Genomic DNA, 14182 nt, shown 5'->3' on the forward strand with positions numbered 1-14182 from the left:
CATGTATCCACTTTGTCTGTACTTTCCATATCCCTACATATTTATTTTAACTGTTCTTTTGTTTTATTAATTCCAAACAATGTACATTGTTTACTGCAGATATTGACGAATGTGCTTCCGGACCTTGCCAGAATGAAGGGACGTGTGTAGATGGTATTGTTGGATATGTTTGTCAATGCATTGCAGGTTACGAAGGAATACACTGTGAACAGCGTAAGTATTTCGATAAATGAGCACATAAATGCCATTTAGAGAAAATCAAGTCTCAATATTTTTACGAACTAAAAGCTTTTACAACTCACACTGAAAGTGTCTGATTGATCTCAAATTTAGTCCAATAACAGGAAATTGTATCCTATTCATTATAAGGCCAAAAAACATGTTTGTTTCCTGTAGCAGGTCCAAAAAGTCATATGTCACTGCAAATTAGAATGGGAATTTACATTGGGTTTCTCCAACACAAAAAAAAATCATATTCTTCATATTCAAGAATATTTATGGCCCTTTTCAACCTGCAGTACAGTCTGCCGCCTGGACAACCAATTCTTTAGAAATGCTTAGTCGCGCTAAAAGTCGATCGATACATGTAAAAATCAGCACAATTCAGAGATACACCTTTTTGCTATGAAATTAATTTTCTCGGTCAAATATAAAGCAATATTTTTTTTTTCTTCAGTAATGTCAGTTAAAAACTTGGTGCTTGGATATACATTTTTTTTTAAATCCTGGTGTTAAAATTAAGCATCAAATTGTGTCTTTTAGTGTGATATTTTTGATTTTTATAGGCCTTGAATTCGCCTGCGAGCTTTTTACGGAATTCATGTTTTAGCGTCTCAAACTAACATAGTTTGCTAAAGAAAGATATTTCCCACCTCTGTAAAGCACATCGTGTGGGTCTATATGTTATAGTTTTGTCAGAATTTCCGTTTTTGTTTTACCCTATTTCCATTGATGCTCCGAAAATGTCAAACTAAGTAAAAGTAGGCAATGGTGAGTACTTTTATCTCGAGAGCAACCAGCAGAAATAGTCGATATTTCCTTTGTTGTTATCCAGGTCAATTTTTCATTGAAAGCAAATTGCCCGACCAGCGATTAAATCCCCAATTGGGTGTTCTGGTTAAACATGATCAGTAGGAGCGCTATAGGTCTGGGAATTTCTTTGCTATATTGAAGTTCTGGCAACACTATAGCCATGCCGGTATTCCTATTAAACCCAGGGATATCGATCCACAATGCTAGTACTAGCCTTTAGATTTCACGTGTTGATTTAGAAATTTTTTCAGCCGACAGTGAAAGATGGTGAAATCAAAACGGAAATTCTGACAAAACTTTAGTGCTTTAGAAAGTTGGGGAAAATCCTTCATTAGCGAACTATATTACTTTGAAAAGCTAAAAGGTTGATCCAAGAAAAAGCTCGCGGGCCGAGCTGAAGCCTATCTTACACTAAATGACTGAATTTCAGGCCTAAGTTTAACACCAGGATTTTAAAAAAAATCAGTATCAAGCATTATAGTTTTTCCAGCCATTTACTGAAAAAATGAAAATTATTGCTTTTCATTTGGCTGAGAAAAAAAATTTTACACTGAAAAGGTGTAACTCAAAATTTTGCTCATTTCAACACCAATTTCGATCGTTTGTATTGCCTCATTAAATGACTGAGTGAGCCTTGCAGAACAAAAGAATCGGTTGTGCAGGTAGCTGACTGAGTAGTTTTTCACTATGCTCGCTTGTTGTGTAATGTGTAAGTGTAAAAATTCAAATGCGCACAATAAGCCGTCAAAAACGAAATGCGCGCGCTGCAGGAAACAAACTTGTTTTTAGCCTAACAAATGTCAATTATGATTAAGAATAGTGGAATTGAAATATTCTTTAGTATTCTTTTAAATACTGAGTTACTAAAGCTATAATCTCTGAGTTACGGCTTCAAACTCTCAATTCTGTCGCTTGTAGTATTGGGACCCGCCATGAATACGGGTACGGGTACGGGTCAGAGTGAACTGCTACATGTAGAACACATGTATGTGTGGCATAAAGTGTGCATAGGCTGGAGGCTGTCACAATGTAGATGTGTCTACACTATGTGTAGCATACATGTACATTTTGTATAGCCAGGGCTCGGATTTACCTTTTTCAGGGCCCTGGGCAAGGCTACAATTTAAAGCACTTGCTATCTGGATCCATTCATGTGTTCCTCCCCACCCCCACCCCACACCTATTTGCTTTGATTATGATCAGAGGACTCAGTGGGATTCATGAGTGGAGTTAACAGGCATATGGGAGTGAGAGTGCATGCATGTAGGCAGGTACTGTATGCTACCCGTACCCATGGGTACAGGTACAGGTCCCGGACAATGAGTACGAGTACGGGTATGGGTCCCAGGCCATGAGTACAGGCCCGGGGCGGTACTCAGTACAAATTACCATACGAGGACGTGCCGCAAACATGGGTAGCATTTTCGGCCTTCTGGTATATCAATTACTCCTTTTTTTTAAAGCCTATTTTGGTATATGAATGGGTCCTTTTTTCACAATTTTCTCAATTTTTTCGGAAAACAGCCCAATTTTTTCTTTAATCTAGCCAAAATTTTCAAAATTTTTCCAAAATTTTGGGAAAATTTTTAAAAACTAAGACAATTTTGGGCAAATTCGGCCAAAAATTTTGACTTTTGGTATATCAATGGGTCCAAATTTCTTGAAAAATTGGTATATTTATGGGTCTACTTCCAAAATCTCAGCGGCACGTCCCTACCAAAACTTGAATACCCCCCCCCCTCGGATTACAGGTACGGGTCCCAGGACATAAGTACGGGTGCGGGTACGAGTCCCAGTCCCTGAGTACTGGTACGGGTCCTAAGCCAAAATAGAGCGTGAGTACGGGTACGGGTCCGGATCCATGGGTAGGGGTACGGGTACGGGTTCGGAAATTGGGACTCGAGTTCAGGTACGGGTACGAGTATGGGTACGGGTACTACAAGTCTGGATCAATGGTAGATGCAATGTGCTATTATAATCTCTTTATAAAAAAAGCCAATGACCATTCAATTACATATTCTGTAAAAATATTCACTCAAAAAAGTACTTTAAGATATATTACTGTCAAGTGCCCTATTCTGTCGGTCCGTGCCACGTCACTTCCGGTTGATGATGCGACTCACGTTCGAGTGAAAACATTCGATTTTTGTTGATGATTTCTGTCATTGGTGTTATGTAAATTTCGATCGCAAATAGTCAGTGGAATCAAACAACCGTTTCTAAGTCTTCAGAGTGGAAGAAACTTACTTGATTTACCGTTTATATACTGACAAACTTAAAATTAAATTCAATGGTCGAGTGTCGTTTTTTCCGAAATTGATGGTCACTCCAGCAACATCGCTATGTAGCCTCCTTCACAGCCGGTTTCTGTTGTTCACAACAAACCGTGAGCCACATGCAGTTTGGGCCCGAGACTAGAGATAGCCCGGATGTCCGACCGACAGAATACTCCAGGAATTTCTATCCTCATGTGGCATGAAGGTTAAATTGTGTCATCTCTGGAATGTATAGTTATAGCAATATCATAATTGTGCAGGCTAGAAAGACTCAGAGTTGAGGCTTCATGCAATTTGCTATATTGAAATGTGGCTAAGTAGAATTGTGCTATATCTGCAATATGAAGTTTGATTGTGTTAAAGTTTTATGATTGGAATGCTTACAATACAATACAATAATAAGATTAAAAGGTGCAGATGGACCCCAGTAGTGGCGGAATGAATTTTGACCATCATTTGGCTCGTCGGATTAGTGTATAGACTCGATATCTAAAATGTAAAAATGTTGAAGTGTGATGAAAAACTGTGGATATGCACGATACCTTGTTTGCCGGTACTGTGATATATTTCCTGAATATATTCCAGTTATAGAAATAGTCAATAATTAGGATTTTTAGTCAATTATGAGGCTATATTCCATGCTGTAAAATTTTGACCAATAAACACGTAATCCCCATGTCTTTGATAATTTTATGTTGTTTTGTTACTTTTACTTCTGACTTTAATACTACTGTATATCTAAAATATATTATATTTGTGTCACAATACATACTATACGTTCTTCAAATGAAAGAGTATGACACTTTTATGATTTCGCGAACATGTTGTTTGAAAAATCGCACGGTCCCTTTTTGTGTTTCGCGAATCGCGTTTCTTCATCTGAAAACATTTTCGGAAATTTTAATAATAATTCATCACTAGTGTGCTGTATACAAGTTCATAAATTATGAAGTGGAGATAATGATTTTTTGTCTTTTATATACTGCCATCTTTATTGAAATGTATTAAACACTTTAATTTAATTTTTAGGTAATTTTAGAAATAAAGTATGTTACTATCTTTGATATCTTTCTCATACAGAAGCGTGTGTTACGCATGTTGGGCCCGAAATCCAAGATCAAAGTTTAAGCGTTGTAGGCGGATTAGGTATTATTATGCCTCGGCATGTAATTGAATGTAAGGGAGTTGTATCGAGTTGGGAGTATTGGACAGAGATGTCAATCGCATTTCGAGCAATTGTATTCAGACCAGATTCTGGAGGCGACCCTACCAAGTGGATAATTGTCGGCATAAATGATATCCCCGCATCAGATGTGATGGCCAACCAGAACTCTGTTCATGTCGTACAAACTAATTCCATAATAGCAGTACAAAGTGGCGATGTCATCGGAATAGCCTTTGGAACAGACAACCCAAAGATTAAAACATTCTCGTTCAGCGGCACAGGCCTTACTCGTTTTCTGGAAATGTCTGACCCTTCCACATTAATGGCAGGTGAAACATTGACCACCACCGTAGGCCCGGTTTCAGATGAAATTGTGCTTGCAGCAAAATTATCATATCCATAAAAGTAAGCACCCAGCAAAAACAAAACGTTTTTTGTATTATTTAAATAGGGTGCACAAAGGTTCCCATATACCTTAAATGTCGGGTTATATAAGGTTATAAAACGTGATAATAATATATAAACATTTTTAAAAGTAGTCACAAACGAGTATAGTATAATGCTGTCAAAAGAATGAACGGCTTGCAAACAAAATAAAAAAACATATAATATTTATATCAGGTGGCATGAAATGCCACACCGATATATTGTTGAGCAGGCAAATCTGCTTTTTAGTCCAGCCGAACTTCGGTTTGACTCTTTTATTTCAGCAATTTCTTCCGCATCTTGTTTTTTCTTGCAATCTTGATATAATTTTCTCTAGCTCCATAATTATATGACCAATTATGATATAAAATTGGATGGTTTGAACCCAATACACAAATTTATTGGTCGAGCTATGAGTTTTAAAATATTGGACGAGACGAAGTCGAGTCCAATATTTTCGTCGAGTCCAATATTTTAAACTCAAATTTTGAATTGGGTGAAAAAAAAACATCAAATTTTATCATTATTATGTTTTCAGAATATTTTCTTGGTCAAAAACATGACTTTTGGTAAAAAAATTGATTTTTGGTAAAAAATGTGATTTTTTGGTCCAAAATGTGATTCTTGGTCCAAAATGTGATTTTTGGTCAAAAATGTGATTTTGTTCAAAAATGTGATTTTGGGTCAAAAATGTGACTTTTGGTAAAAAATGTGATTTTTGGTAAAAAAGGAGCAAGTCAAAAATGAGCTTTGGTCAAAAATTGTTGAAAAAAAAAAAAAATTGGGGGAAAGTGAGCCTATCCAACACAGTCCAAGTTTTGAGTGCAAGTGTTGATTATATTGGACTCTTCAACTCTGTACAAAGTACATGTATAGGAAGGAAGATTCTGAGAACATAATAATGACCATTTTTGACCAAAAATTACATTTTTGACCAAAAAATCACATTTTTGTATGGATACCTCCTGCTTTATATCTTATAACTCTAGTAGTGATAGTCTTTCAGATGGTCCGACTGAAACGTGCTTGGGAAATGTTGCGAAGGGGGTTGCGTCTCGAGCTGCTGATCTTTGGGTCTATTTGCAACGCAAGCCTAACTCTAGCAATGTTTACTTGTGATATATCAGTTCGCGGTCTTCTGGCCCAACATTCTTGCTTACTTTATAATACATGTACATGATATCCGATCAAATTACTCATGATTATACTCTTAAATCTTGGCTACAAAATAAAAGTTATTTGATGAAAATGTGATTTTTAAAGCTAATACAGATTTGGTACGTCGGAGGAAACGGTCTGAAAAGATAATTTTGATTAAAAAGGTAGGCCACATCCAATGGCGTAACTAGGGTTGTTAGCGCCCGGGGCAAGAAACAAAATTGACGCCCCTACCCCCCCCTCCAGAATATCTTAAACGTGGGCAGTGGCGTTGCTAGGGGTTTTGGCGCCCAGGGCTAAGGATACATAATGCCTCCCCCCCCCGCGAAATTTTGGACAAATAGGGTCTACCACTAATTAATTTTGGTTACTAAAAGTTAGATATCGGTCTTGAAATGTTCTTACAATTGATTTTGTGCTGAAGCGCGTGTGAAGCGCTCACAATTTTGACTTTCATCGCTTGGATTGGCGCAGAATCGATGCTGAATTGGTCAATTTGGCACCCCCCTAATGTAATACATTTTAGTCCGGTATCTACGGGAAGTTAATGATGACCCCAACAGGACTCTACCAAACCAACCTTTTTAGCTTCCTTTTAGGGTCCTATAACACATTCAAGATGTTAACAAAACATCTTTCCCGGCACTCCGGCCATATTCAAGGTTAAAGGTCAACACAGTAGTCAAATTTCAAAGTTGCTCAAATCTGGTTAACAACCCAGCAAACACAAAACGTTTTCGACATCATTCGCAAAAGGTTATAAAAGGTTGTCAGAAAACGTTTAAATGTCGGGTTGTATAAAGGGTATATTAAGAGCCTAAAACGTTTTCATAATCTTAAAAAACGTTTTTTGATAATCTACTGCTCAGCAAACAAAAACGTTTTACAGAAAACGTTTAAATGTCGGGTTATATAATGGGTATAAAAACGTTTTAATAACATTCCTAAAACATTCTTGAAAACTTGATACAAAACATTCTAAACAAAATGTTATTTTCAGGTTGAAAAAATATTTTGTGAAAAATGTTCGCCCAAAATATTTTCAATAACGTTTTAAAAACGTTTTCATGACCTTTATATAACCCGAAATTTTAAATGTTATTAAAAGGTTTTGAAAAAAAAAAATTTAAGAATATTTCTGTGTTTGCTGGGTTCAAATATTTTAACATAATGTTATTTAAGTATTGACACAATATTTGGCAAAAATGTTTGCAATAATTGTTTACAATAACATTTTTTGAAAACATTTACAAATATTGTTGCAGTGTGTTTTCATACAAAACGTTTTAAAACGTTATCATGACCTTTATACAACCCGACATTTTAATGTTATTAATGTTATTTAAAACGTTTTTAAAACGTTTTTGTGTTTGCTGGGAAGCGCACAAAATTATTCCTCTCATTGCAAGAATTCAGAAAAATTGGAGCATTCTTAATTTTTGGCCCCTGTGTGGACACAAAAACTGACCATTCCCCAAGATTTGACCTTTTTGCTTTAACTCAAGAACGGTATGTTGCAGGTAGGTCAAATTATACTTTTTCTGAATTCTTGCAATGAGAGGAATAATTTGGTGTGCTTGTGTTAACTAGATTCGAGCAACTTTGAAATTTGACAACTGTGTTGACCTTTAACCTTGAATATGGCCTGAGTACCGGGAATCATTTTTGTTAACATCTTGAATGTGTCATAGGACCATGCAGGGGCGGATCCAAGAATTTTCAATAGGGGGGCTACCATGGCGGCTGGCTCGGCGCCCACACAAAGTCAGGCGCCGCTCTGGAAAAATACAGATAGTCAGGCGCCGCTCTGCAAAAATTAGAGGGGGCACGCGCCGGGTGCGCCCCCTTTAATTCCGTCCCTGCCATCAGGAAGCTTAAAAAGTTAGTTTGGTAGAATCCTGTGGGGGTCATCATTAACTTCCCGTGGATACCGGACTATTTGGAAACATGACTGAGTTGGGACAAAAGGTCACCTGGAGGTCACATGGAGTTAATAGGTCATGGGTTGTCAAAATCCGGTGTGAAACCTGACACATTTAAAGCCATATTATAACATTTGCTGAGGAGAACGCCCTCAATTTTGTTTTAAATTCTGGTTTTTACACGATTGTAATGTACTTTAGGCAATAAAGATACTCTGCAAAAATCAAGACTTTAGGTGCTGTAGTTTTGTCAAAATCCGAGATTTTGAATAAAACGATGGAACCGGCGTTTTATTATTACGATGGAAATATTAGTCGAACACGTATGCACAGTACGTACATGGCGTGCGGGATACACATACACATACACCCCGAGGATCGTACCGTATTACAACCGCGGGAGTAATATGCATGGGCGCTAGTACTACATTCCAATTTGCTATGCTTTACCTCACTTGTTAAAAGGGACATATCTGACAGTAAAAGCTAACATTTTATGGAAAATAAATACTAATCTATACTTACAGAAATGTTATAATATGGCTTTAATGTTTGGAAGATCAAATGTCATCCAGAAACTTTCATATCAAGTTACTCTCTTTGGTCACCATACAAAATCACCTAATTGAGAAGGAAAAAAAGAAACTGTTTATAATAGTAAGGTCTAAGCTAAAGTCATGCAGAGGTTATCAAATTCAGAAGCCACCACCTGATATTTGTGTTTAATGAGCCACAGCCGCTCTAGTTAAAAACTGTTTTTGTGATTCAAAATGTTTTAAAATGTTTCTCTAACCTTAAACGTTTTGTTAATTTCAGAAAAATGTTTTTCAAATGTTTTAAATGATATGTCATCCTTGATGGGGAAACATGCATTGCAGCCAACTGGCCAAGGTTGAATTGAATTGAAATTCCATACGAAGTGTAATCAATTGTTATTGATTAGAATAAGAATATGGTCTTGCAAAAAAAAAAAAAAAACAGTATTTTTTGTCTTGTTAAAAATTGATGCCATGGATAGCATATGTTATAGTTGTCACATCATATTTAGATCAAGAATATCGTCAAAAACAGGAGTCATTTAACGTCAAAACGTTTGATCGTTTGTCATAAAACCGTACCGACACAATGTTCATGAAAAAAGGAATATGACACTGGATCATGGAGGTAATGATAAATTAGACTGTCACAGTCACAATGCTCGAAATAAGACAAAATCTTCAAAGGTCATTCGGGTACTACGGTTTAAAATCTACGGCTCTTGATCAATTTTCACAAAAATTTACAATTTTAAACCATTTTTAAGACTTAAAGCAATAATGTGTGTTTTGCATAAATAATAGATTCCTATTTAAATGTTAGTTTTCACTGATAGTTACTGATCACATTGTCCCCTTTTAATTTCGAGCCAAACAAATGAGGTAAAACGAAAAAAAAATGCTATTTCATTCCAGCGCCTACATTGCTTGTATCAGCTCGCTGAACGTATTTGCGTAGTTTTATACAGCTAGGACGAACAAACAAGACGTAAGACGAATAGCGATATGCACACAAATTATACGTCAATACGGACAGCACTAAGAATGTGTGTAGCTCGCCGATCGTATAATTATCATGATTATTGGCACAGCTACACGCAGCTGATGTACAAACAAGACGTAAGACGAATAATGGTACATGCATACAGTTTATACGTTACGTCATTGATTCAATGGTACACACGCACGCGATTTGATTATCCAGCACTAGATCAGTGAGCTCAGAATAAAACCGGTTTTATTATAAATGTTAATGTTAAATGTTAAATGTTTATGTAATTAAAGCACTTCAGGCTTAGTCTTTCACAGGACATTTATGTACACCAATGGCCATTACAATGGTGCAAAAAGTATAAATTCGAAAAATGAGGGCGTTGCTGTGAAGCCAATCACACATTGAGTCAATTGAGTCCGTCTTACTGAATTTGGTGACAAACGGAAGAAACGCGTATCGGCGGACATGAAATTATTTTCACGAGCTTTGGACTTGAGGGCCGCCTTATTTCGAGCATTGCTTTTGTCATGAATCTTAAGGTAACTTATTATTAGTATTTAATTTCCGAAGTTCAAAAGTTAAGCATCATAGGACCAAATCCTTGCACCTTAGAATATCTTTATAGAAAGTATCAAAAACAAATGTTATTAGTTTGAATAACACAAGTCACTCGACTTTTAAAGTTTAATAACGTTGTATACATGTATTTAAAAGATTTACCAACATATTTTGTGTTTGGTGGGTAGCAGGTTTTGTGGATCGTATCCACATAATATAGTGATTAGTTAGATGAATCCTGATCGGGTTAATTTCCAGTGACTCTCCTTAGCCACAAACTTTGTCTGACCCTATGCTTAATAAAACAGACCGATTCCTTCATTCCATTTACCCGATTATATCAGATAGGTGCTCGAGTAATACGATTAACTAATTATACAACATTATGCAACAATATAATTACATAAGATAAGTGTTCCTTCTGTAATATGAAAGTAAATTGAGTTGTCCAATAGGGGGAGTTTATTTAAACAAATCTTAGTTAATGCATCCCAAACATTTGATTAAAAAGTGAGTATCCCCCCCCCACACTTATTACGATATAAGACTCAAATATAATTCATCAAATTTAAAAACCGAATGAGCAAAATCAAAGTTAATTCTGCACATTTTGATCTGGATAGCTCTAAGTTTGTAGCCATGGTGACTCTTTCAATACTGGTCAAGGATGACCAGCGATGACCAATGACGACCAGGCACTCTAGCAACAAAAGCAACGTTTTCAAATAGTTTAGGGGCAACTATTGAATGGCGGTCTTTTTCATTCAAAGGGTTACCATGCTAACAAATTGTGGGCTATTAAGACAAACGAAGCATCAAAATTTGCATTATCTTATAATAAAGGGAGGTAATTGCTTTGTGGTAGAATTTTACATATTTCTACTATACTCGCACAGGAGTCGTGCTTTTAAAATACGCGCCTAATCAACAATGGGTCTTTCATTCCATTGCCAAACTACTGAGCTCCCTGCAGCATCAGGCCAAAAAATATTTAATTGGCGTAACCCGACCGACCCTAAAAATGGGACCGACCATTTTTTTTGCAAAAGAAAAAAATAAAATAAAATAAATAGATAAATAATGAAAAAAAAATAGTTAAATTAAAATAGAAGAAAAAACCATTCCAAGGCCTTTATCAAATGCAATTTACAGCTGTAAAAGTAAAACAAGCCCTACATACCTAACCCCAATACGTGAATCAAACAATGTTAGGCCTTATGTAGTCCCGTTCGTGAAACTCGGTAGTAAGGACCCTGCAGACTTTTTAGCGGATGTAGAATATTTGATGTAACATGTCTTTGTTACGTAATCGATTCCTATTCTATATCCAGTGATGTTAGATGATGACATAAAATCGATTATATATTCGTCCCAGATATTCTACATAACATATTATTGATTTTACGTTCGGATTTTACATCATAGTAGATTCGTTAGAACTTACACATTACTGGAAACAGAATGGGAATAAAAATGTAAGGGATGTGGTATGAACGTTTGGACAGTATTTTATTGTGGGACATTAGAGCACATCGGACATTGCATTCTGAATACGAAGAATGTCCTTCTGATATCAAATAATTTTGATTTTTGAAATTCGTAATGTCCCAGCAAACACAAAATGTTTTCGACATCATTCGCAAAAGGTTATAAAAGGTTGTCAGAAAACGTTTAAATGTCGGGTTATATAAAGGGTATATTAAGAGTATAAAAAGGTTTCATAACCTTAAAACACTTTTTTTGATGCTCAGCAAACAAAAATGTTTTTGTCGGGTTATATAAAGGGTATAAAAACGTTTTGATAACATTCCAAAAACATTCTTGAAAACTTGATACAAAACATTCTAAACAGAATGTTAATTTGGGATTGATAAAATATTTTGCGAAAAATGTTTGCCAAAAATATTTGCAATAACGTTTTAAAAACGTTTTCATGACCTTTATATAACCCGACATTTAAATGTTATTAAAATGTTTTGAAAAAACATTTTAAGAACATTTCTGTGTTTGCTGGGTTCAAATATTTTAACATAATGTTATTTAAGTATTGACAAAATGTTTGCAAAAATAGTTTACAATAACATTTTTTGAAAACATTTAAAAATATTGTTGTAGTGTGTTTTCATACAAAACGTTTTAAAACGTTATCATGACCTTTATATAACCCGACATTTTAATGTTATTAAAACGTTTTTACCTAAACCAAAAGCCAAAATATAACTTATTTAAAACGTTTTAAAAACGTTTTTGTGTTTGCTAAGGGTAATACATTTTATGGCAAATGATTAAAATTGATATTTTTGATATTTAACAGTACTCGAAGTAAACTTTATAAATCTGATGATTTATACTTAAAGTGTATGTAGGTGGGATGAAAAGCCGACGATCAATTGAAAATTTTGACCTTTCGTATTGAAGATATGGAATTTTTTTTCCAAAACACCAAAACAAATTAGGTCTTTTGGGGAAAAAATCCATATCTTCAATATGAAAGGTCAAAATTTTCAATTGATCGTCGGCTTTTCCTCCAGCTACACTTTAAGAATATATCATTAAATTTATAAAATCTACTTCGAGGACTGTTATTTATCAAGAATGTGAAAAATATCAAATTTTAATAATTTGTCATAACATTTGTATTATAGCGTGAATTTCAAAAAATGAAAACTATTTTAAATCAGAAAGACATTCTTCGAATTCAAAATGAAATTCGATATGTCTGATGTGCTCTCATGGCCCACCAAAAATACTGTCAAAACGCTCATTCCGGATCCCTTAACGAAGGCATGTTACATCTAATATTCTACGTCAGCTCGGAGTCTGTAGCGGCCCGTAAAGTCATTCATACAGTAAGCCAAACAATTAAGGTACCAGTTATGTTCACCTCCTGTATATCCTAAACAAAGACATATATGTTATAATTGGAACCAGCAGCCAATAGCTGCATCTTTTAGCTCCAATTTAAGACCTCATTCGTTGAAATTGTTCAAGAAATAAAGACACGGCGATCCCAAAACCCAAGGAAGATACCAATGTAAACGTTGCAGTTTGCTGCATTGCATGCCCTATTGATTTTTACACATAGCGTTCGTGAACAAGAGAACTAGCGCCACGCTTCCATAGCACGTTAAAACTAGCGTCGTGCTTTCATTGATTAGAGCACAAAAGTGCAACTTTTGATTTCGTTTCTTCATTAGGTTTTAGATCACCGTTTCTTTAATTCTCAACCAATTTCAACAAATAAAATCAGAGATAAAGAGTAAAGGTATTGACTGCTTGTTTTAATTTTGACACATTTGTCTTTATTTGGAATATACAGGGTGAACACAACTGGTACCTTAATTCTTTGGCTTACTGTAGACTATTTTTTTGAACGCGTGCTTCATATCCCTGGTCCATTGCGTAGGGCCACTGTGGTAGGCCATACGACAGTCGCAAGTTTTATGCAACCGAGTTTGCCCGGTGGTTCTAAATTGTGATGCTTTAATATGTAGCAGATGTCACTCATTGCTCAACCAAACTTCATCACAGTCAGTGAGTAGGCACTTGCTGAATGTTTGGGTATTATCGACAATCACAGAGATACCTCATGCAACTGCCATGCCAATCAGAGTATTAGTGTTCGATGAAAATTTGATACAAATTCAAAAATGCTCTGTTGTATTATAGAACGTTTCAGCTCTGGTAGACGTATCGTAGTGATAGCTCTCGCGAATATTTGTTTCTTTCACAAGTTAGATTTTGAATAAATAAGTTTAATAAGTATATAAATATCTCTTGTGTGTTTATTGAGTTTGTACCTTGGATCAGGGATATCCCTGCTTGGAGTAAGTTCTATTGCAAAAATAACCCATATAATATTTTGGATACAAATCTCAAAAAGCGGCTCTGTTACACCTTGGAACATATTGTTATTTATCAGTTTACGCAACAACAAAATTACACGCCCACAATCCAACATGCCCACCCTTTATCATGCAAACTACTTAGTAACCTTTCAAATTGAAATTTTATACTTTGAATTTTGCATACATATAAGTACTCATAACCTAAAAGTTAACCATTTTTACATATAAAATGCGAAAATGAACTTATAGTAGAAACAATAATACACG

The 14182-nt window shown here is 35.4% G+C and overlaps 1 protein-coding gene across 1 annotated transcript in view; it reads left to right on the forward strand.

Annotated features, from left to right (window-relative positions):
- The window catches only part of LOC140164867 (uncharacterized), a 40912-nt gene that overhangs the window by 17910 nt on the left and 8820 nt on the right, over positions 1–14182 (forward strand). Inside the window, exon 16 of the mRNA XM_072188249.1 lies at positions 100–213. Coding sequence (XP_072044350.1) covers positions 100–213 — 114 coding nt within the window. The remainder of the gene's footprint in view (positions 1–99; positions 214–14182) is intronic.

Source organism: Amphiura filiformis, chromosome 1, assembly GCF_039555335.1.
Source record: "Amphiura filiformis chromosome 1, Afil_fr2py, whole genome shotgun sequence".
Lineage (NCBI taxonomy): Eukaryota > Metazoa > Echinodermata > Ophiuroidea > Amphilepidida > Amphiuridae > Amphiura > Amphiura filiformis.